Consider the following 25,974-nt stretch of genomic DNA (forward strand, 5'->3'; position numbering starts at 1 on the left):
TTAATGTTTCATTGGATATTCAATTAATCAGCAGTCTCATCGAATTGCAATCTTTTCTGACCATGCTTGGCCATTTAGAGCAAACATGAAATTTTTACAGATGATACGCTTGAAATAGTAATCCAAATTGTCCAACCAGCTCAGGGTGGTGCAGCTAGAAGGAAAATAGGTAATATATTCAGTTCAGAAGCTGTTCAGAAAAAGATGAGACATCTGTACATTTTTCAGAACAGAGACAACATGCGTTTCGCTTTGTGAAAGAAGGAATCATGCCTGATATAATAGTGCAAGGAGGTAAAATTTTGTGTTTCACTGCTTCTGAGTTTCATCAAGTCCTACATTGACAGCCTGTCATTCTTACCCATGAAATTGAGCAACCTCAATTTCATGGGTAGAAGAAGAATTTTTCAAGTGGTACAGAACAGTTTCTGACAAAGGCTTTGATTTCAAGAAAGAGAAGAAAAAAAATCATTTAACATTTGTGGTACACCTCAGGTTTATTATTTTAAACAGAGCGGAGTTTTTAACATCTTAGATTCAAATCACATTTTGACCATTTTCAATAGAATACTTTCATCATTAACCTTTGACATTATATATATATATATATATATATATATATATATATATATATATGTACTGTATATAAAACATTCTTGATGACCTTTGACCTAGACATTTTATTGATGAAGACCTTTGACCAGACATGTCAAATTTTATGATTACAAAAGTCGCATACCATTATATTATATAATATACAGTCAGGTCCATAAATATTGGGACATCGACACAATTCTAACATTTTTGGCTCTATACACCACCACAATGGATTTCAAATGAAACGAACAAGATGTGCTTTAACTGCAGACTGTCAGCTTTAACATCCAAATCAGGTGAACGGTGTAGGAATTACAACAGTTTGCATATGTGCCTCCCACTTGTTAAGGGACCAAAAGTAATGGGACAGAATAATAATCAAATCATAAATCAAACTTTCACTTTTTAATACTTGGTTGCAAATTCTTTGCAGTCAATTAGAGCCCGAAGTCTGGAATTAGAGCCCGAAGTCACCAGACGCTGGGTTTCATCCCTGGTGATGCTCTGCCAGGCCTCTACTGCAACTGTCTTCAGTTCCTGCTTGTTCTTGGGGCATTTTCCCTTCAGTTTTGTCTTCAGCAAGTGAAATGCATGCTCAATCGGATTCAGGTCAGGTGATTGACTTGGCCATTGCATAACAGTCCACTTCTTTCCCTTCAAAAACTCTTTGGTTGCTTTTGCAGTATGCTTTGGGTCATTGTCCATCTGCACTGTGAAGCGCCGTCCAATGAGTTCTGAAGCATTTGGCTGAATATGAGCAGATAATATTGCCCGAAACACTTCAGAATTCATCCTGCTGCTTTTGTCAGCAGTCACATCATCAATAAATACAAGAGAACCAGTTCCATTGGCAGCCATACATGCTCACGCCATGACACTACTACCACCATGCTTCACTGATGAGGTGGTATGCTTAGGATCATGAGCAGTTCTGTTCCTTCTCCATACTCTTCTCTTCCCATCACTCTGGTACAAGTTGATCTTGGTCTTATCTGTCCATAGGATGTTGTTCCAGAACTGTGAAGGCTTTTTTAGATGTCGTTTGGCAAACTCTAATCTGGCCTTCCTGTTTTTGAGGCTCACCAATGGTTTACATCTTGTGGTGAACCCTCTGTATTCACTCTGGTGAAGACTCAAGTCTTCTCTTGATTGTTGACTTTGACACACATACACCTACCTCCTGGAGAGTGTTCTTGATCTGGCCAACTGTTGTGAAGGGTGTTTTCTTCACCAGGGAAAGAATTCTTCGGTCATCAACCACAGTTGTTTTCCGTGGTCTTCTGGGTCTTTTGGTGTTGCTGAGCTCACTGGTGCGTTCCTTCTTTTTAAGAATGTTCCAAACAGTTGTTTTGGCCACGCCTAATGTTTTTGCTATCTCTCTGATGGGTTTGTTTTGTTTTTGCAGCCTAATGATGGCTTGCTTCACTGATAGTGACAGCTCTTTGGATCTCATCTTGAGAGTTGACAGCAACAGATTCCAAATGCAAATAGCACACTTGAAATGAACTCTGGGCCTTTTATCTGCTCATTGTAATTGGGATAATGAGGGAATAACACACACCTGGCCATGGAACAGCTGAGAAGCCAATTGTCCCATTACTTTTGGTCCCTTAACAAGTGGGAGGCACATATGCAAACTGTTGTAATTCCTTTGGAAATTTGGATGTAAATACCCTCAAATTAAAGCTGACAGTCTGCAGTTAAAGCACATCTTGTTCGTTTCATTCTAACAAAAATGTTAGAATTGTGTCAATGTCCCAATATTTATGTACCTGACTGTACTATTATGGGGCAATTACAGTCCTCATGGGCATTTATTTTTGGGGTTTGTAGCAAATATCAGTATTTATCAGAATTATCAGTCAGGATGATATTTATGTTTGAGTTTGGGGCAATTGGAGGTCAGAGGGATATTTATTTTGAGAGTTTGGGGAAATTATCAGGCAGAGTGGTATTTTTAGGTTTGGGGCATTTAGCATGTAAGGTGTATTCATTTTTTTTTTAGGTGTATTTAGCATTCATGGGGGTATTTATGGGTTTAGGGGAATTTAGCAGTCATTGGGGGATTTATTTTTGGGTTTGGGTCATTGCGAATTCCAGGGGTATTTATATTAGGTTTTTAAGATAAGACAAGATAATACATTATTGATCCCAAGGGGAAATTATAGCGTTCCAGCAGCACACATAAAGGACAAGGAACAAAATACATATAAGTAAGATAAAAATAAGATTTAAAAGTAAAAATACAAAAATACATGGATAGTATACATATAATATGAATAGTAAATAGTTTATGATGCATACTATATGGTATGCATCATATACAGTGTCAAAAAAAGTATGTGAACCCTTTGGAATTACCTGCATTTATGTATAAATTTGTCTTAAAATCTGGTTTGGTTTCAAGAATTGTTGAGTTGCATAAAGCTGGAAAGGGTTACAAAGTGATCTCAGATGTTCATCTGTCCACTGTTAGACAAATTGTCTATAAATGGAGACAATTTAGTACTCTGGCTACTCTCTCTAGAAGTGGTCGTCCATCCAAGACGACTCCAAGGGCACACCGCATTCTCAATTCTCAATGAGGTAAAAAAGACTTGAAGAAATCATTGGAACTGGTTAACATCTCTGTTCCTGTGTCTACTATATGGAAAACATTATACAGTCATGGTGGCCATGGCAGGACACCACAAAGAAAGCCAGTGCTTTCCTAAAAAAAAAATTGCTGCATGCCTGAAGTTTGCCAAAGTCCACCTTGACACTCCAGAATGCTACTGGGAAAATGTTTTATGGACTGAAACTAAGGTTGAGTTGTTTGGAAAGAACACACAGTACTACGTATGCCGAAAAAAGGGCACCGCATACCAATATGAATACATCATCCCAACGGTTATGTACGGTGGAGCATCATTATTTGGTGCTGCTTTGTGGCCTGGACCACTTGCCATCATTGAGGGAAAAATTAACTCCCAAGTTTATCAAGATATCCTACAGCATAATATCAGGGTGGCTGTGTGCCACCTGAAGCTCAGTAGAAGCTGAGTGATGCAGCAGGACAATGATCCTAAACATTGAAATAAATCTACTACAGAATGGTTTCAAAAAAAGAAAATCCGCCTTTTGGAGTGGCCCAGTCAGAGCCCAGACCTTAAGCCCATAGATGTGCTGTGGAATGAACTCAAGTGAGCTGTTCACACCAGACATCCTAAGAATATGGCTGAGCTGAAGCAGTTCTGTAAGGAAGAGTGATTCAAAATTCCTTCTGAATGTTGTGCAAGTCTAATCTGCAGCTACCAGAAATGCTTGGTTGAGGTTTTGCTGCCAAAGGAGGATCGACCAGCTATTAAATTAAAGTGTTCACTTACTTTTTCCACAGCACTGTGAATGTTTAATGGGATGTGTTCAATAAAGACATGAAAGATTATAATTGTTTGTGTATTGTTAGCTTAAGTACATTGTTTGTCTATACTTGTGACTTTGATGAAGATGTGATCACAATTTATGACCAATTAATGCAGAAACCAACTAATCCCAAAGGCTTTTTTTTTTTTGCTTGCCACTGTACATCTATAGCTATGCTAAGGTGCAAGAAGTACAGTTTAAACTGCCTTTCAATTAACCTTTTCGAGGCATTTAGCAGTCAGGGGGCATTCCTATTTGTGCATTAGGGAAATTAGAAGTCAGTGGGTATTTATTTTTGGGTTTTGGGACAATCAGCAGTCAGTGGATATTCACATTTGGAGTAATTAGAGGTTACTGGGGTATTTATTTTTTGGATTTTGTGGCAATTAGCATGCAGGGTGGTATTTAAGCATGTGAGTGAGTAAACAGAGGATTAATGTTGGGGACAAGTGGCTACGTGACAAAGTGCAGGGGCACGTACCTGCAAAGTGTGTGCGAGATTGGCCCTTTGTGACATCACGGGACTCCTAACTGTAATCACAGAAAAGTGTTGAAGAAAAAGCACTTTTTCCATTTTTTATTTGTATTTAAGCCTTCATGAATCTTTTAGCTGTTTCATTCCTTGAAATAGCCAGTTAATAGAAGTTAATGTAATGTTTTTTTTCTTTCTCTTTTAAGTGTTCTTCAGTGAATATGTGAAATAAATATTCAGTACGTTTGTTATTATATGGTTCTATGGTATCTGGGGGGAAAATCCCACCACAGTGGCCATCAGCCTCCCCACTCTGTAAATATTATCACTGGATACTGAAAACCCATATCAGTCAACCACTGCTCATGTCTACATGTGGCAAATAGGAGCTACTAGCTGTAATTTTTAAGAAGATAAAAATTTAAAACATATTACTAATATAAACTAATTAAATTATTCTGGTAATTACATAAACACATGTTCATTATACAAGATTCTATTAAAGGAGCACCTAATAAATGCATTAAGCATTAATTAGCATTAAGGAGATGAGGTTCCAATATCAGTTTAGATAGCAATGCAGCAGAAGGAACACAAGAGGCCAGCAGTGGACACAATTTATGTTGGTGCAGTAAAACAGATAACCACACAGAAACAGTAGTCTCTCATATGATCCCTGTGACCTCTAATTGCCCCAAACCCAACCCTTACAGTAGTTCATTAGGTGGGTTGTTGGTTGAAAACAGTTAAGGACACGATATTTAATAATTTTTTCTCTATATGGTGTTCTGGCATGGTGATCCCTTCTTTCATAATTCCTTGCATGTAAACCTCCCCCTTTATCCTATTAGGTTACACATATTCAAAAAGAAAAACACAGTACCTGAAATACTACAAACCATATATCAGCAAGGACAAATTTAGATCCACTTTATTACTTGGTGAGAAATGATGAGAAATACTTTCATTGCTTGTGTTGCCGTCAGCTCATTTAGGCCTAAAGCTGAAAACAAGTTTCCCCCTGGGCTTTAAAAATTAAACATATTGAAAACCTCTACTAGACCTAGACCTCCTGAGTGGGCATTCCCAGAATAAACCAACAATTTGTGTGTAAAATGGGAATTAACATTTACTGCCTTTAGAATGTCTTAAGCCACTTTTACTGATACCAGAAGCACATCAAGCCATCCTTACATCAGTTCTGTCTTGTGGATCTCTGCGATCCTTCTTTCCAGCTTCTCTGAATGCTTAGGGAAGAACTGGAACTTGGAGCTGTAGCCTTCGGGATGCTTCCCTGGGTCATAGTCTCCAATCTCAGCTGCAGAAAATGCCAGAAAACAGACAGAAAACATCTGAAATTCTTTATGCATTTTTATGTCTATTCTGAGTGGTTTATGTCCAGCTTCCTTGACATTACCTGCCTACACTGCGGTGACAAAGCACAGCATATTTTATTAAAAAATAATTTGCTGGATATTTCTATCAAAAAGATTTTCACCTTGAACTTGCCATTATTGTATTATATTTATATATTCAATATACTATTTTAATTATGCATTTTTATTTTAATAATTATACAATTTTGATTATCATCCATGATGTATGATGACTGGGCCTATTTCCATAGCCGTTCAAACTGGAAAAAAGAATAGCATTTTGTAACTTATTAGTCAATCGCTGAAATTTTACAGTGCCTTCAATGGAAGTGTTGCGGTGGGGACGTGGTTGAGCTTCAGCTGTGGATGGAGAGGAGGCAGGTTGAACTGGCAGGTAACGCACGGCTATTCTTACCTGTGTCTGATTACAGGCAGTCTACTTGTTTGTGTCTGTCTGTGCTTTCAGTGGCTCCCATAACCCATGAGAGACAGAGTGCGAGACCACTTGGCAGAGCTTGTGACACACGCGCACACACGTACACATGCCAAGAAGCATGAACTTGAACTTGATGGAGCAAAAACTGCGAGGGTTTTCTGTTGAGTTTTGAAAGTGTGCTGAAAAGCGTAGTATGAATACTCATGAGCCCGGAGCTCAGTTAAGATTTCGACTGTCTCTCGAGTCTTCCTTCACATCCTCGCACACCAGGGTTCTACAGTGGTGCTGAAACTAGACTCGCCATGTAAACCTCCCCTCTAGCCAAGATCGTCACGGCCCTCACCACCCTCCAACAAACCCCATGCCAAGTGTTCCTCGACCTGTGCCACAAGCAGCAGCAGCACTTCGAAGCCCTTGCACAGGAACAGGCCTAGAGCCAGCGGGCATTCCAGAAGCTTCTGCAGCCCAGTACAGAACTCTTTGAGCGTGGAGTAGCTGCATGGGGATGGCCGGAGCAGGAATTTGCTCTGCGAATCCTTCCCTTGCTATCAGGGGATGCCCAGCTCAGCATCCAGCAGCTGCTGCCCCGGGCACAGCTGGAGTATTCCAGCGTCAAGAGGGCAGTCCTGCAGAGCATCAGCCAGACACCTGAGGAGCACTGCCAATGCTTACAGTCACTGCAGCTCGCCAAGATCAGCTGTGCAGCAGCTGAATCCCGGCTGTGTAACAGGGGTATTCAGCTAAGGGAATTTGCACTGGGAGATAGACTACTCATTTTACTACCCACATTAAGCTCTAAATTACCCGCAGAGTGGTAAGGACCCTTTGAGGTCAGATGGCAAGTCTTAGAAGTCGACTAGACTATGAAGTCAGGCGAACGGATACACTTCAAATAACGACTTCAATCTCCTGAAACCGTGGAGAGAGGTGGTTCCTGTGGCTCTGGTTCCCGAGAGGGAGAGGCTGGGACCAGAAGGAAAGTCCAATAAGTGTGGCCCAATTCACTCTGGTTCTCTGTGGGAACCACCTCTCACCATTCCAGAGAGCACAGGTTGCCAGGTTGAATTTTCAGATGTTTTTTTAGCCTGGTTTACCTGGTCACACAGACCTCATAGATCACCACATTGAGACTCCTCCAGGTGTGGTTGTGCGCAGCTGCCCATACCAGTTGCCTGAACACAAAAAAAGTGTGGTTCTGGAGGAACTCAAGGCTATACTCGACATGGGGGTAGTCCCACAGTGATTGGAGCAGGCCGGTGGTCTTCATGCGCAAGACCGATGAGTCTGTCCATTTTTGTGTGGACTTTAGAAAAGTCAACATGGTGTTTAAATTTGACGCATACCCAATGCCTCGCATTGAACTGCTCGATCGGTTATGTGTGGCTCACTTTTATTCGACAATGGACTAAACCAAGGCATATTGGCAGATTCCCTTGACTCCAATATCTTGGGAAAAAAATGGCCTTTTCCCCAGCATTTGGGTTACACCAATTTGTCACCCTTCTGTTTCATTCCACTGTTGCATTCACCTGACTTTTCTCTCCCTTTTATTGTACAGACTGATGTGTTGGACAGAGGGCAGTGAAGCACTGTGGAGCACTGTGAAATCCATTATAAGAAAGTGCAAAAAATGGCACTTCCAAGATTAGGCCAAACTGAGTGCTCAGGCAAAAATGGCAGTTGGCAGAGAAGTGTCCAAGAGTTCAGCTATAACACTGAAGGCCAATGCAAATCAGAAGGGTCTGGTTTATACTTGATGCATGGCTTCATATTCAAGTTCCAACTGGAACTTGGGCAGGTGGAATTATGGTATCTGGGCTTGGGCCATGGTCAAACTGCACCAGATCCGGTCCAGTGCAACCTATTGGAGTGCCCTTTCACCCTCTGTTCTGATCACACCCCTTTCCAATGGCTCCACTGCATGAAGGATGCCACCACATTGATCATTTGCTGGTATCTGGCACTTCAACCATTCAGATCAGAGTGGTCTGGTTTATACTTGATGCATGGCTTTGCGTGTACATGCAGGAGCAGTGGTAATGTGAGCAGCATTGTTCACACACTCGCCTGTCTATCTTAGGTACACGAGGAAGATTTAAAAGCGATATACACTAGATAGCATGTCGGACTTCTCCATCAGGTTTTCAAGTTCCAACTGTGAAATGTTTAGCGATTTTATGCACAGCCATATTGAGCACACTGACTAGCTATGTCTCTCGTAAAACTTTCTGTTGTCATCATGATTGTTGTTATAGGCTGCCCCTTAAATCAACAACTCTGATGTTACATTCAAAAGTACACTATTTTGCCCAAAGTATGGACACCTGACCAATCACACCCATATGTGCTTAGTGAACATCCCATTATAGACTTAGTCCACCTTTACTGTTATAATAATCTCCCCTCTTCTGGGAAGGCTTTGCACTAGATTTTGGAGAATGGCTATGGGGATTCGTGTCCATTAAACCACAACAACATTAGTGAGGTTGGCACTTATGTTGGACAGGAAGACCTGGTGAGCATTCAGCATTCCAATTCATCCCAAAGTGTTCAGTGGGGTTGAAGTCAGGGCTCTGTACAGGCCACTCAAGTTCTTTCACACCAACCTTAGCACACCTACGTCTTTATGGACCTTGCTTTGTGCACAGGGGCATTGTCATTCTGGAACAGGATCGGGCTGGGATGTCAGGTGGTCAGGTGTCCACATACTTTTGGCCATATAGTTTACTAATTAGTAAACTAGATTTACTAATCTAGAAAATCGAGAACGCTGGTATACAGAAAAGACCCTTTAGTAGCTTAGAAATTGACATGAGAAGTTTTTAAAATTCAAACACTAACAGGAAAACTGTATTAGTATTAGTACTCAATAATGGTCTAGAATATTACATAAGTATCAGAATCAGAATTAGCTTTATTCCCCAAGTGTGTGCGCAGACACACAAGGAATTTGTTGTGGTTTTTTTAAGGTACATACATACATACATACATACATAGATACATATCTGACATGAGAACAGAAAACATTTAAATAGTAAGACTTAACAATAAAGAATAATAGTGTGTATGAATCGGGAACAAAAGATTTATGTACAGATTTGTGCATTATTTACTCTATATACAGCTGTATAAATAAAGAGATGCATATGTATTAACATAATACTTGAGAAAGAGGCAGTAATTAGAGATGGAGGATGAATTACAGAAATGAATTACAGAACACAGGTAATGATTCCTGTGTTAGCTGTTTAAGCTGGAGATGGCATGGGGGAAAAAAACTGTTTTTATGCCTAGATGTTCTAGTGCACAGAGATCTGTAACATCTGCCTGAAGGGAGAAGTGCAAACAGGTTGTGGCCAGGGTGAGAGGGGTCTGTGATGATGTTACCTATCTGTTTCTTCACTCTGGACTTGTTCAAGTCTTGAAGGTTGGGCAGGTGCACACCAATGATCCTTTTTGCTGTCCTAACAGTCCGTTGCAGTCTTCTTATATCTGATTTGCTGGCTGACCCAAACCAGACAGTTATAGAAGAGCACAGAATCGACTCAATAACAGCCGAGTAAAACTGTGTCATTTGCGCCTGTGGCAGGTTGAACTTTTTCAGTTGACGAAGGAAGAACAACCTCTGCTGGGCCTTTTTCACAATGGAGTCAGTGTGAATGTCCCACTTCAGGTCCTGAGAGATGGTGGTGCCCAGGAACTTGAATGACTCCACTACAGCCATGGTGCTGTCCATGATGGTGAGAAGGGGGAGAGCAGGGGGGGTTTCTCCTGAAGTCCACTATCATCTCCACAGTTTTGAGCATGTTCAGCCCCAGGTTGTTGTGACTGCCAGCTGCTCAACCTCTTGTCTGTAAGCAGACTCGTCGCTGTCCTGGATGAGAACAATGACTGTAATGTCATCTGCAAACTTCAGGAGCTTGTCAGAGGGGTCTTTAGAGGTGCAGTCATTTGTGTAGTGGGAGAAAAGCAGTGGGGAGAGAACGCAGCCCTGAGGAGCTCCAGTGCTGATGGTGCGGGTGTTGGATGTGAATTTTCACAGCCTCACTAGCTGCTGCCTGTCTGTCAGGAAGCTGGTGATCCACTGACAGATGGAGGTGGGTACAGAGAGCTGTGTCAGTTTATTCAGAAGGGTATCTGGGATGATGGTGTTGAAAGCGGCGCTGAAGTCCACAAACAAGATCCTTGCATAAGTCCCTGGATTGTCCAGATGTAGGAGGATGTAGTGCAATCCCATATTAACTGCATCATCCACAGACCTGTTTGCTCGGTAAGCAAACTGCAGGGGGTCCAGCAATGGTCCAGTAATGTCCTTCAAGTAGGCCAACACCAACCTCTCAAATGACTTCACGACCACAGACGTTAAAGCAACAGGTCTGTAGTCATTTAGTCCTGTGATTTTTGGTTTCTTGGGTACAGGGATGATGGTGGAGCATTTGAAGCAGGAGGGGACTTCACACAGCTCCAGTGATCTGTTGAAGATCAATGTGAAGATGGATGATAGCTGGACAGCACAGGCTTTGAGGCAGGCTGCAGAGACACTTTGGCATTTGGCTTTCCTTATCTTCTGTTTCCTGAAGACTTTGCGTTGGAGTTCTCATCGGTTGAGTTCGCTTGCTGCTGCTGGGGGTGGCCCCATATGGACGGCCTGAAGAACTGTTTGGATTGCTGGGGATGGTGCCACCTGGGGGCTGTGGAGATGGCTTGGGGATCACATATGGGGAGCTGTACTGTAATGGCTTGGGACTGCGATTGCTGTAGAGGCTTTGGGGCTGCAGTTGCCACGAGCAGCTTCGTACTCAGGACTCCATCAGTGGACAGTGGATAGATTTTAACCAGCCGGACTTCTAGCAAAAACTGTGATGAATTTATTGGTTGCACAATTGCACTATTTGTCCATATAGTACACAATAGAAGGGATTTATTTATAATCGCACTATCCGTTGCACCCAGATGAGGATGGATTCCCTTTTGAGCCTGGTTCCTCTCAAGGTTTCTTCCTCATATCATCTCGGGGAGTTTTTCCTTGCCACCGTCGCCACTGGCTTGCTCATTAGGGATAAATTCACAGTGATAAATTCAAATATTTACAATATATTTTTGTGAATTCATTTATTTCTGTAAAGCTGCTTTGTGACAATGTCCATTGTTAAAAGCGCTATACAAATAAAATTGATGTTCAAGCATTGAATTGAACATCATCTTCACAGATCTTAAGTACAGTAGGGGGGAGGGAGGGGGAGGGTGTTGATGGCTGTGTTGTGAGATGGTCAGAGCGGGTGTGGGGTGTCAGACCAGGCTTTTCGAACCTACAGTAGAACTCGTTCAGGTCTTCAGCCAGTTGTTGATTGGCCTCAGTGCTGGGGTATGGGGTCTTGTAGCTGGTGATGGCTTTCAGGCTTTTCCACACTGATGCAGATTCATTATTTAAAAGCTGTTTTTTCAGCTTTTCAGAGTAGTTGTGCTTTGTCACTTTTATCTCCCTATTTAGTGTGTATTTGGCCTGTTTGTACAAGGCTTTCTCCCCACTTCTGTAGGCGTTCTCTTTGGCCTGGCGAAGCTGTTTGAGTTTTGCACTGAACTTTTGTCTGTCTGAGTTTTTGCACTGAAGTTTGTCGTTGTTAAATGTTAAATAAGTCCTGGTGGGAACACACATGTCCTCACAGAAACTGATGTAGGACGTCACAGTGTCAGTAAGCTCATCCAGATCAGTAGCTGCAGCCTCAAAAACACTCCAATCAGTGCAGTCGAAGCAGGCTTGTAAAAAACCCCGGTCTGCTTCAGTAGTCCGTCTCTTTACAGTTTTTAATACAGGCTTAGCAGATTTAAGTTTCTGCTTGTAGGCTGGTAGAAGATGAACCAAACAGTGATCAGAGAGTCCCAGAGCTGCTCGGGGGACAGAGTGGTATGCATCCTTTAAAACAGTGTAGCAATGGTCCAGTATATTGCTGTCCCTGGTGGGGCATGTGATGTGCTGTCTGTATTTAGGCAGTTCGCGGGTGAGATTAGCTTTATTAGAATCACTGAGAATGATAATGAAAGAGTCTGGGTAACGCTGCTCTGTGTGTGTGATCTGATCGGCCAACAGTTCTAGTGCCGCGTTTACACGCGTGTCAAGAGGAATGTACGCACTCACCAGAATAAAAGACAAAAACTCCCGCAGTGAATAAAAAGGCTTACAGTTAATAAAGAGAGCTTCCAAATTTGGGCAGCACATCTTCTTTAAAACTGTCATGTCTGTACACCAGCCTTCATTGATATAAAAACTTAATCCACCGCCTCTCGTTTTCCCCGACGACTTGGTGACGCGATCCGCTCTTAACAGCTGGAAGCCTGTTAGATGAAGCGCGATGTCCGGGATGGCTCCATTCAGTCAGGTTTCCGTGAAGCAAAGCGCAGCAGAGTTTAAAAAGTCCTTGTTTGTGTGGGTGAGGAGTTGCTGATTTATTTGCTAGGGAGCGGAGATTCGCCAGATGAATGCTCGGCAGCGGAGTCCTAAAACTACGCTGTCGGAATTTCATGAGCACACCAACGCGCTTCCCTCGTTTGCGTCGCCTGGAGCGCTTGTATAGGATCGCAGCTCCTCCGAATAAAATGTCCAGTAAAATGTCTGAATGCTCAAACGTTGGCAAAAAGTTATTTGGTGTGCTATTTCTGATGTCCAGCAGTTCGTTTCTTGTAAAGCTGATCGGAAAAAAAGTTGCTTAAGAAAGGACAAACAAACAAAAATAGTACAAGTACCAAGGAACAACAAACCGAGGCTGCCATGTGCGGTGCCATGTGCAGCGCCATCTTGCGCTAAGTATGCAATTTGGGACACAATGCTACTTTGATTAGCAGAGGTGGCTTGTCTGAAATGTGACCCCCCAATAACATTTCAAAATATTAGACCACAAAATTAATTTGTAAAATGATTGAATGAAACAAAAAAGGATATGTGAGTGTCTCTTGACTCCATTTGAAGTGACCTCACGTGAAAGCCATTTCTGAGCAAGGCCATGTTACAAAATCTGCGTTCTTATATAGTTCTTCTCTAGCAACTGCCTGAATGCCCTCATTTACCATCTGGGTCAGACTCTAAACAGCGCTCCCACCATCACTAAAGAGTTCTGTGGACTCTGCCTATGAAGGATGGGGCCATGCATTACATAAGTATTCACCCCCCTTTGAACTTTTCCACATTTTGTAGTGTTACAACCTGAAATGGACTTAATTCTGATTATATATCATGAATCTACACAAACTAGCCCATAGTATTGGAACATCAATGTACTTTGCAACTGCACTGTATACAAATAAACTATGTAAAAGTTGTGATTGCATAAGTAATTACCACCATTAAGGGGAAACCCCTAAATTAATTGTAACATACCCAATTTGAACATCCTGAAGAGCACCATTAAATCCATTATTAACAAACTGAATACTGCACAACTGGCTAGAGGAGACCATTCACCAAAGGTGATCAAAAGTGATAAAAGTAAAGAAGGTGTTAAAGAAGGACACAGTAGACCAAGGGTAACTTTGAAGTAGTTGGAGAGATCCACAGTTCAGATGGGAGAAGCTCATCCTGTTCACAGGACAGTCATAGCCTGGACACACCACAAAGGTGGGCTTTATGAAAGAGTGGTGAAAACAAAGACATTATTTAAGAAAAAAAGCCATTTGAAATCTCATTTGGAGTTTGCCAAAAACATGTTGGAGACTCAGCAAATGTGTAAAAAGGTTCTCTGGTCTGAAAATACCAAAATGAAACTTTTGGGCCCACTACTTTTGGCAGAAACACAATGGTGCTCATCACCCTGTAAACAGCATGTGAAGCATGATAGAGGTAGCATCATGTTGTGGGGATGCTTTTCATCAGCAGCGATTTGGAAACTGGTCAGGGTTTAGGCTAAGTTAGATGAAGTCAAATACAGGGCAGTCTTAGAAAAACATGTCAGGCAGCTGAGATGACTGAAGTTGCAAAAGTGCTTTATTATGAAAATAGGACAGACAGACTGCTCCAAATTGTTTTGGAGAAAAGTCGCAGTCAAAAAACAGGCAAGAGTTCAGGCAATCAGCACACAGGATAACCAGGACAAAACCAGAATCAAAAACCAGATAGACAAAGTAAGATCGAAAACCAGATGAGCATACACAGAAACGAAAGGAATATCAGGTGAATAAACAACACTGAGCAACACTTCACAGTGTAAGTAAGTCCATGGTCTGTATTTATAGGGTTGTGGGGGATTGAAACCAAATATGCATAATCAGTAATCAGGTAAGTGTGAACATGACAATGAGCCTGTGTTATGGGATTTGTAGTCCATGGTGGCCAAGTCTGTAGGCCGCAATATACTCCAGGGAATGGAGTTTGATGCCGATTTCAGCGTAGACATGACAAACAGCTGCTTTTTGTCACACTAGTTGAGAATTTGTAGGTAGCTAATATTAGCTATTTATTTCCTTTAATTATTTTTTATTTCAATAAGTATTTCATTCCTGAACTCTGCTCATGCTAGAGGTGTGTTTTACGCTTCCCTGGTGCTTAAGTCTTCTTTTACGCTTCCCTGGTGCTTAAGTCTTAAGTATCGTGAAAAAAAACTTCCCACTGTTTTTAAAAAGACATTGGCACTGTCATAATGCACACAGGAGTAAATGATTAAACAAGACTGAAATTTTACAGTGTCACTTTAGAACACTACCAGGCAAACACTACCAGACAGCACAAAGAAGAAAATAGTAGTCAAAGTTGTCATCTCCGACCCTCTGTTCACATTTAGGAGAGGAAATGAGACCTTTACCAAACTTTACCCCAAACAACTGGCTGAAAAAATAGACAAAGAACATGCATTTGAGGTATATTGGTGCCTGGGAAACCTTCTAGGAAAGATCTTGTTTTTATCTCAGAGTTGGTCAACATCCAAATTGCCGTAGCTCTATGATTTTATTAGCAAATTATGAGAAGATATTCAGCCACATGTGACATAAATAGGCAGGTAAGTGAAATACACTGTATGGCCAAAAGTAGTATATCTGGGCCTTCCCCAAACTGTTGCCACAAAGTTGGAAGGACACAATTGTCTAGAATGTCTTTGTATGCTGTAGGATTAAGATTTCCTTTCACTGGAACTATGTGGCTTAGCCCAAAACTGTTTCGGCATCAGAATGCCCCTGTGTACTAAGCGGGGTGTGCCAAGATTGGTGTGGAAGAACTTGAGCGGCCTTGCACAAAGCTTTGACCTCAACCCCATTGAACACCTTCGGGATGGACTGGAATGCTGACTTTGCACCAGGCCTTCTCATCCAATATCAGTGCCTGTCCTCACTAATACTCTTGTGGATGAATGGGCACAAATCTGTCAAGACATGCTCCAAAATTTGGGAGAAAGCCTTCCCAGAAGAGTGGAGGTTATAACAGCAAATGGGCACTAAATCTGGAATGGGATGTTCATATAGCACATATGGGTGTGATTGATCAGGCGTCCACATACGCCTGATCAATCACGGCCATATAGTGTATACAGCAACACATCTGACATAAAATGTTACTTCACCTAAAATTGGGTGGTCTCCCACCAAAGGTACCATGTTATAAGTTCTACAGTAAGTTCTAAGTTCAACACATCTCAGTGTAAATATCAAGAAACGAAAGGTAAAATTCTGAACTATCGTATCATATTCGTCTTTTGATCTCAAACCCAAATTACTTCAGTGTATAGTAAAAACAAAAGAATTGGCATTGCTGGTCCAATACTTTCAGAAAGGACTGTATTCTTGTAGCGCAGGGTTTTATGTTTTGGTCCATATCTCAAGAACCGTGAATCCTAATCAAAATTCTTTGTTCCTCCGATTCCCTGGGTTCCCCCAAACAAAAACGCTGCAAGTAGCAGTTTAGCTCTATCCATTTAGATTTTTTGCTAATTTGTATAATATGCAAAACCGACTTTTGCGAACTAGAAGATAGGCTTATTGGCCTATCTTCACAAATTTGGCGTGAACCTCAATAATTGGTAATTAGTCCTACGATTTTTGACCTATCTTCACAATTGTGGTGTCCAAATTCTCAGCAGAGTGAACCTCAATAATGATCAAAAACAATAGGGCCGCCACGTGTCAATCAGTTCTAATGAGGCAGAGCCTACTGTACTTAAACAACTATAAGACAGGGTTATCACTGAAATATTGCCAGCAAATTTGGTAATGTCCCATATACCAACCCCTACTCAGCTAAATGAAATGACCCATACCCACCAGAAGGAGGTGCTATAATAAATTAATTTACCTGTGGTTTATAGCTTCACAACTGTAGGAAATAGTGTGAAACTTGTTATAGCAGCAGAATTCCTGAGTCCGCCTGCATCTTTCTGCCATATGGTTTAATTACCTTTGGCTGACATCCTTTCTGCTATTTTTAATTTTCTGAAAAACATTCTTTTTCAAACTGGTCCTAGGTGAAAATATAAAATGTAGCAAGTAGAGTGTTTAATGACAAAAACATTCTAAAACAATTTTGATTGGCTAAACTGTTTGGCCTCTACAGGTCAATGAAATTTTAAGCCATTGCATGTACCCCCTCAAATTTCATTAAAGTTGGCCCATGTCAAGTTAATTTTCTAATTAATACATTTGGGGAAGAAATACAGCCTACCAAAAACTGCATACTCAGAAATGGCAGAGTTTTGGACCCTGGTGTGTGTTTTGGTTAAGGGACCAAAAGTAATGGGACAATTGGCTTCTCAGCTGTTCCATGGCCAGGTGTGTGTTATTCCCTCATTATCCCAATTACAATGAGCAGATAAAAGGTCCAGAGTTCATTTCAAGTGTGCTATTTGCATTTGGAATCTGTTGCTGTCAACTCTCAAGATGAGATCCAAAGAGCTGTCACTATCAGTGAAGCAAGCCATCATTAGGCTGCAAAAACAAAACAAACCCATCAGAGAGATAGCAAAAACATTAGGCGTGGCCAAAACAACTGTTTGGAACATTCTTAAAAAGAAGGAACGCACCGGTGAGCTCAGCAACACCAAAAGACCCGGAAGACCACGGAAAACAACTGTGGTTGATGACCGAAGAATTCTTTCCCTGGTGAAGAAAACACCCTTCACAACAGTTGGCCAGATCAAGAACACTCTCCAGGAGGTAGGTGTATGTGTGTCAAAGTCAACAATCAAGAGAAGACTTCACCAGAGTGAATACAGAGGGTTCACCACAAGATGTAAACCATTGGTGAGCCTCAAAAACAGGAAGGCCAGATTAGAGTTTGCCAAACGACATCTAAAAAAGCCTTCACAGTTCTGGAACAACATCCTATGGACAGATAAGACCAAGATCAACTTGTACCAGAGTGATGGGAAGAGAAGAGTATGGAGAAGGAACAGAACTGCTCATGATCCTAAGCATACCACCTCATCAGTGAAGCATGGTGGTAGTAGTGTCATGGCGTGAGCATGTATGGCTGCCAATGGAACTGGTTCTCTTGTATTTATTGATGATGTGACTGCTGACAAAAGCAGCAGGATGAATTCTGAAGTGTTTCGGGCAATATTATCTGCTCATATTCAGCCAAATGCTTCAGAACTCATTGGACGGCGCTTCACAGTGCAGATGGACAATGACCCAAAGCATACTGCAAAAGCAACCAAAGAGTTTTTGAAGGGAAAGAAGTGGACTGTTATGCAATGGCCAAGTCAATCACCTGACCTGAATCCGATTGAGCATGCATTTCACTTGCTGAAGACAAAACTGAAGGGAAAATGCCCCAAGAACAAGCAGGAACTGAAGACAGTTGCAGTAGATTGGATTGGATTTAATTTAATTAATTTTTTTTTTTTTGCTAATTTACATAATATGCAAAACCTACTTTTGCAAACTAGTCCTAGGATTTTTGACCAATATTCACTAATTTGGTGTCGAACTACTCAGCAAATCATGTTGTGCATGTTGTGCATGCAAAATTAGGAAATGCGAATGTAAACTAAATTTGCAGTCGCGTTTCAAACGCATAAATATGCTTGCGTAGAAGTCAGTGAAATGCGCGCTTGTGGTTGGTCTCCGCAATCTGAGCTGGTGAGCGAGTCTAGTCGACAATAAACTCTATCAGTAAGCTCTATCAGCCACATCCAGCGCATCTATATTAAATGTGATTAATACTGGGTCATTTCACGTGCTTCCGTGTCACAGTGTCTGTTATAAGATCTGCTGAAGATGTGGTTTCTGTTCATGTGTGACAATACATTTTAGAAATTCCGACCGGATGTTTTTTAAAGCCATGTCCGGGATAAAGAGTATGTATAGTCACCCTATATACATACAGTAATGGTGATATTAAATTACTTAAACCGTGATTTTGGCCTTATCGCCCACCTCAGTCATTCATTCCCTGTTCGACTTACACTACTCAAAGGCACGTCCACGCCCATCTCTTGCATTTCATTTTGTCAAACCACAAGATGTCACTGTAGCCTCAGAGCTTCGGCCGTGCCTACGCCAACACTCTGAGCTCGATTGTGATGTCTGAAGTAAAACACGGCCTCCATTACCATACGGACAAGGAAATGTAGAAATAAATGTGAAAATAAATAACTGTATAAGCAATTAAATTAAAAAAATAAATAAATACGATAATACATAAATAAGGAAATAAAGTATAAATACTCATTATTTATTTATTTTTACATTTCTTTGTAGATTTGTTGTATGTATGTATGTAATTATTTCTTATTTGGGCAAGTTTGGGATTCCTTAAGATTCAACCCAAAAGTTTGGAATCGATGCTATACGCAAGCAGAAATAATTTAGTATCCGAGTGTTTCAGTCAGTGCTGGGCGATTTTCACAATTAATTCGGTTAATTTGAATTTAAATTGAATTAACGCGATTTTCACATTTCACATTTCACAAATTGAGATTTTACAGGAATCTTATACATATTTTATTTTTAGTATGCTTAGATTAAACAACAACACCACCACGCCATGATAGAAACCGGCAGCTCTTAATCGAGCAAAGAAAGGTGGAAATATTACTTCAGAGGTATGGAATTGGTACAGGTTTGAAAAGTTTAACTTCTCTCGTAAGTGGTAATTCGCCTGTCGGAATTACGTCATTTTCAACCTGGGCATGTTCGACCGATGAAGTGGGAAAAAAGAAGGACCCTATGTTCGTCTTTTGTTAATAACAAAAGCAAGCTTTTGTTAGCTACTGTTGTGAGTAATGTTATTATTAGATATTTTCCTCTTCAAAACAGTGAACTGTATAGCCAGTGTTATAGATTTAACAAGAAAACATGTCTGTATGTTGATTGATCCAACGCAAATACTTGTATATACAGTATAAATCATTTATACAGTATAAATCATTTATACAGTATAAATCATTTATAAATCATAATCATTCCTCACTGAGCAATGGGTACGTTCCAAAATCACTTAAATTAGCTGTTATTAAACCACTAGTGAAGAAACCAGACCTTGACCCTAACAACTTAACTAACTATAGGCCGATTTCAAACCTTCCCTTTCTATCTAAAATATTAGAGAAAGTAGTAGCGCAGCAGCTAATTTCATATCTACAAAGTAATAATATCTATGAACTTTATCAGTCAGGTTTCAGGCCCCACCACAGCACAGAGACAGCATTAGTCAAAGTAGTCAATGACTTGCTATTAGCCTCTGATCGGGGTTGCATTAGTCTATTAATTTTACTCGACCTTAGCGCAGCGTTCGACACTATCGACCATAATATCCTTCTTCACAGACTGGAAAAGGTCGTAGGAATTAAGGGCTCAGCCCTTGACTGGTTTAGATCTTATTTAACCGATCGCTATCAGTTTGTAGATTTAAACGGTGACCACTCAGCACGTTATCAAGTAGAATATGGCATTCCGCAGGGTTCAGTCTTAGGCCCACTGCTTTTCACGTTATACATGCTCCCTTTAGGTAACATAATCCGCAAACATAATATTAGCTTCCATTGTTATGCTGATGACACACAGTTATACGTCTCAGCTAGGCCAGATGAGAATAGCCAGTTAAAGAAAGTTGAGGCATGTGCGATAGACATAAGAGACTGGATGCTAAGCAACTTTCTCCTGCTAAACCCAGAAAAAACAGAGGTTCTGGTACTGGGACCACAAGCCGCTAGAAGTAAGTTTAGAGATCACACTGTTACTTTAGATGGTCTCTCTGTTTCAAGTAGTCTAACAGTAAAAGATCTCGGTGTGATTATAGACTCTAATCTCTCATTTGAGGCGCATGTAGATAATGTAAGCAGGTTAGCATTTTTCCACCTCAGAAATATTGCTAAGATTAGAAATATACTTTCGCTAAGTGATGCTGAAAAACTAGTCCATGCATTTATCACGTCCAGATTAGATTAGTGTAATGCTTTACTATCTGGATGCTCGTCTAGATGCATAAATAAGCTTCAGATAGTTCAGAACGCAGCAGCGAGGGTCCTGACTAGGACTAGGAAGTATGAGCATATCACGCCAGTCTTATCTACATTACACTGGCTCCCAGTAAGATTCCGCATCGATTTTAAAATATTACTCCTAACCTATAAAGCATTAAACGGTCTCGCTCCGCAGTATTTAAGCGATATGTTAGTACCTTACGTTCCGCCGCGCCTACTTCGCTCTAAGGATGCAGGCTGTCTATCAGTACCACGCATTGCCAAAACCACGGCAGGGGGCAGAACTTTCTCTTACCAAGCCCCAAAATTATGGAATAGTCTCCCAGTTAATGTACGTGAAGCAGACACGGTCTCAGTGTTTAAGTCGAGGTTGAAGACTTATTTATTTAACCTAGCATTTAGCGACTAGTGTTTTTATCAAAGGAGTAGATCTGGGGGACTCGTGGATGTTGAGTTTTATCTCCACACGGTGACTGTGAGTGTACCTAACCACTACACTCCTGAGCTGCCGGTGATCCAGACCTCCCCCCCTTCACTCTGGACCTGTCCACCGGCAATGCTTCATACTGCCACGAAAACGCTTCAGCTGTTTTCCATGGACTACACCAACACACATTGTGCTCACACACACGCACACTACAGTGTAAACCCATATGAGGATGGGTTCTCTGTTGAGCCTGGTTCCTCTCAAGGTTTCTTCCTATCACCATCTCAGGGAGTTTTTCCTTGCCACCGTCGCCCTGCTTGCTCATCAGAGACGGCGCACACACACTTCACTTTACTTTTGTTTGTGTAAAGCTGCTTTGAGACAATGACCTTTGTAAAAAGCGCTATACAAATAAAAATGAATTGAACTGAATTGAATTTAAAGTTAAGAAGCGCTACTGTGTTTATTTCTGACGCGATGCTCGGCCATGTTGGGTTGACGTCACACCATAAACGGGGAAGAAACTCGAGTAAGAATATCGAGTTGGGAATTACAAGTTGCGACCTCGAGTCGAACGCAGCATTAACTTAAACATTTTCTAGTGCTCTGGACGGACAAAGTAAGTGCTCATGGAACTTGGCATGCTGATAAGAAACTTTGGCGATGAGCAAAGTTTCGGTATCATTTAAAGAACTTGGGTTTGAAAATTAAATTCGAGAGATAATAGAATTTGCATCAGATAAAAACTTGTATTTTTAAAATCTTATGGCTTTGATGTGAATGTATTATAATATGTTTTAATTTTGTTATTTAATTTTTTTACCTTTTCTTATTATTATTTTTCAAGAATGAAAACAAGCAACAACCAAAATATTTATTTCTTTTTTAGGATCTCACCAGAATACCAGTTAGAGTTCACTGTACAAAAACCTAAGTAAATTACACTAGTCAACATTTGGATCAAAACCTTTCATCAAAGTTGTGCTAAAACCAAAATGTGTCTCTTACACAATTCATGCATAACATGTAAGTCTGTTATTAGTCAATGTTGTCATTAATGAAATGTCATCCTTCATGGCTGTTGATGGTCTCCAGACATGATTTTTTTGTCATTAGGTACCAATTGACCTGTCACAGGTGTCCGTAATTGGGAACTTGTCATCATTTAAGGCTCTGAAAGCTTCACGTGAGGTCAGAAAGCATTGAAAATGCCACGTTTAGTGAGATTGCAGGATTCTGACCTCAACAGGGCCATTGGGATGCTCCAAGGAGGCATGACTCAGCGTGAAGTTGCAGAGACAGTGGGAACGTCTCAAAGTGTCATTTCCAGAGCCTGGAACAGGTCCAGAAGGTCTGGTAGTGTGAGTAGAAGGCATGGTGGAGGCAGACAACGGGTCACAACACCAAATCAAGACCAATACTTGACCCTGCATGCCCGCAGAAATCATTTCATGCTTGTAGTCAGCCTGCGAAATGACCTTCAGGAGGCAACAGGGGTGCGAGTGTCCACTCAGACTGTGCGGAGACGACTTCATGAAGTTGGCTTGAGAGCCAGAAGACCAGCTGTGAGGGTGCCTCTTTCCAGAGCACACAAACTGGCACGTCTGCAGTGGGCCACAGAACACCGCAAGTGGACACTGAATGAGTGGGGTACAGTGCTCTTCACAGATGAGTCCCAGTTCTGTGTGAACTTCCTAGACAGGCGTAAGAGGGTCTGGTGTCGCCCTGGGGAGAGAAATTTGCCACAAAATGTTGTACAGCATCACAATTTTGGCGGATCATCGGTCATGGTTTGGGGAGGCATCTCCATGAGTGGAAGGACAGAGCTTGTCATCGTCGAAAATGGCAGCCTGACAGGCCAAAGGTATAGGGATTAAATCCTGAGAACAGTTGTGCAACCGTATGCTGGTGTAATGTGGCCAGATTTTGTGCTTATGGATGACAGCGCCCGCCCACATCGAGCAAGGCTGGTGACGGAATTCTTGAAGGAGGAGGGCATCTCAAGGATGGAATGGGCAGCCCGATCACCCGACTTGAACCCCACTGAACACATTTGGGAGCAGCTACAGTCAAAAGTGCAAGCACGCCAGGTCCCTCCAGGAACCCGTGTGGATTTGCGAACAGCATTGCTGGAGGAATGGCAAACCATCCTTCAACAGAATATCCAAAAATTCATCTCAAGCATGCACAGGCGATGTGAGGCTGTGATCAAGGTCAGAGGTGGTAACACTGACTACTGACTGGTTGTCTCAATGCATAATGTTTGTTGTTTCTTGTTTATGACTTGTTTGTCGCATTTGTTAAACCATGCAATTTATGTTTGATTTACAGTACGAACTCAGATTTTTAATCCGCTGTAACATGTGCAATAACATCTTGTTTTGTTGAACTGGAAAAAGCTTTCTTTCCTGTTTTGGGTCCTGCTTCAAGCTCTGATGCTCTGATGCTCCACACAGAGTGACTACATTACAGTACAGAACAGTATTGCACTGCAGGCAATAATGTTTAAGAGGCATTTCCAGTCCATTGTGACTTCAGGTGAATCACAGAAGTACTGAACAACCAGCAGTTTTTTGGTGCAATCTTGTCTTCACAAATGTGTGACAAGCCACTTCACACCTTGTGACAAACAATCATGTCTGGGCACCATCAAAAGTGATGAGGCATGAATTTCCATTGATGACAACATTTGATTAATAGCAGACTTACATGTTATACATGAATTTTGAACAATACCCATTCTTGTCTTAGGACAACTTTGATGAACTTTTTTGATCCACTTCAAATGTTGACTACTGTAATATATATTACAACTGCATTGTGAGCTAAAAGGTACTAGATTATCACTAAAAAGAGAATATGCTATATATATCCAGAAAATTATTTTATTGCATCTGAATATATTATTATTTATTTACAACAGAGAGAAACACAGTTATAATTATTGATGATGAAACAAGCCTCATAAGCAATGACAAAAATGAAATCATTAATGAGTAGCCAGGTGAATTAATATTATATTTTTCCTTCTATTTTATACCCCATCTGCATTTTCTGTTACTTATATTTCTTTCTTAGATGTGAGAGAGGCACACCAGGAACCTATAGATCATCCAGCAGAACAAACAGTGCAAGTTTACATGGCTCTACAGGAATATTATAACAATCACAGGGAATATTCTAACCCAAAAAAAAATGAACAAAAAAACGAGAGAACTCTGACAACAATTGAGATGAATATTCTAACAAAGGTGAAGAAGAAGAATGGAAGTTTGATAATAATCGAGACTAGTTCAGTATTGTATTGAACAATTTATTTGGACTGTAGACAGATTAGAGGAAACCTTCAGGCATCTTGAATACATATTTCACCATGGTACAGGTACAAACTTCCCTGCCACTTTATACAACACACTTGAATTTTTAAATAGGTGTATCACAGGGAACATATATCTGATAAGACGTTTACATGATAAATATGGCATAGAAAAGAAATCCCGTCATCCCCTCTCAATTTCTTCTAGATTGTAATCTACAGTGTTTCAAGTAATCTGCTCCAACACAACCCATACACAACTCCATATTTATCCATATTTAATTGATGTTGTAAATCAGCTGAATGAAATTCGAATGAAATGCACCAGGTTGACAGCGAAAATGAAAGGCTCAGTCAAATTCCCAGTCAAAATGCAACAATCATACCAGTGTCTCAGCGTGACTTATTCTATGATCTACTGTAAATCCAAGTCTGTTAACATTACAGAATAGTCTAAATGATCATTGTCATTCTATGCAAATAAACCCTGATTTAGTTGATTCGGTCAACCATCTGAACAAAAGTTTGGCTTATCTCCAGAATGATACCCAAATATCATCTCAACTCTAAAAATTACTCTGGAAAATAGACCTTCATCTCCTTGAGATTTGTTTTATGATCCAAATCAAGGTCTTTTGAGATTCACTGAGAATTTTGCTAACTTAATTAATCTCCTTGCTATTTATTAAAAAAAAAATGAGCACACGCCTTCCATGTCAGACCCTCTGTTACCTAATAGTAGAGCAGATAAAGAAATGTTTCACTTTGAATCTGTGAAAATGGCTGATAATCAAATAGACTATGCCCCATCTCCTAATAATGAAGTTGAACATATAGACATCGCCCCATTACCTAATAATGAAATTGGCATTGAATTATCCATTGCTCTGTTCATTGCCTAATAACAAAATTTAACATACTGTATAGATATCAATTCATTGCCTAATAATAAAATCGAACACATAGACAGCCCCCAGTGACCTTATAACAAAATTGAGCAGGCTGGTAATCCGGAAAATATAATAAGTTTGAATTCAATAACCCTGAGACTTTTTTTTTTTCTTTTTTTGCCCACCACCACCTCCCCGTTTGGGGGACTTTTGAGACTTTATTTATTTTACTTTATTCCTATTTGTAGATGTGTTGTACTTAATGTTTGAAGGTTAGTATGGGTGAGTGCTGGGTGTAGGATGTAACAGTCAGGATAGTAGACAAGACAGTAGACACAACATGGACATGATACTTCTTAGAACGGTGGATGGAGGGGGGTTATGGGGAGGAGTGTTGTTGGAATGTAGGTTAATTAACATGTATAACAACTTTAGTTTCTGTGAATGTTGTATGTATGTGTGTAATTTAGTTGCGTGTGTTTGTGAGTATTATGCTTGAGCTGTGTGGTATGGCTTTGGTTATGTGGTTTGTCTGTAAGGACTTTATTGTTAGCTATTTCGAAATGATTCCCTGGTGTTTTTAGGTGATGAGTGATTCGGGGGTTCTGATTCTAATGGGGGGAGGTCTAATGTGTTTTCTTTTAGGTTGATTTTAGAGC

At 40.8% G+C, this 25,974-nt stretch overlaps 1 protein-coding gene across 7 annotated transcripts in view; it reads right to left on the reverse strand.

Moving 5' to 3' along the window:
• The window catches only part of LOC113539712 (FERM domain-containing protein 5), a 219,575-nt gene that overhangs the window by 61,685 nt on the left and 131,916 nt on the right, over positions 1-25,974 (reverse strand). For 5 of the 7 annotated variants that reach the window (XM_026935694.3, XM_026935693.3, XM_053235173.1 and 2 more), the window contains one exon: positions 5,666-5,789. The exons of 1 other annotated variant lie outside the window; for it this stretch is intronic. In XM_026935694.3, the coding sequence (XP_026791495.1) occupies positions 5,666-5,789 (124 nt within the window). Of the gene's footprint in view, positions 1-4,480; positions 4,497-5,665; positions 5,790-25,974 lie in introns of those variants that run through there. One more of the 7 variants, XM_053235175.1, reaches the window with a different exon arrangement.

Source organism: Pangasianodon hypophthalmus, chromosome 6 (genome assembly GCF_027358585.1).
Source record: "Pangasianodon hypophthalmus isolate fPanHyp1 chromosome 6, fPanHyp1.pri, whole genome shotgun sequence".
Lineage (NCBI taxonomy): Eukaryota > Metazoa > Chordata > Actinopteri > Siluriformes > Pangasiidae > Pangasianodon > Pangasianodon hypophthalmus.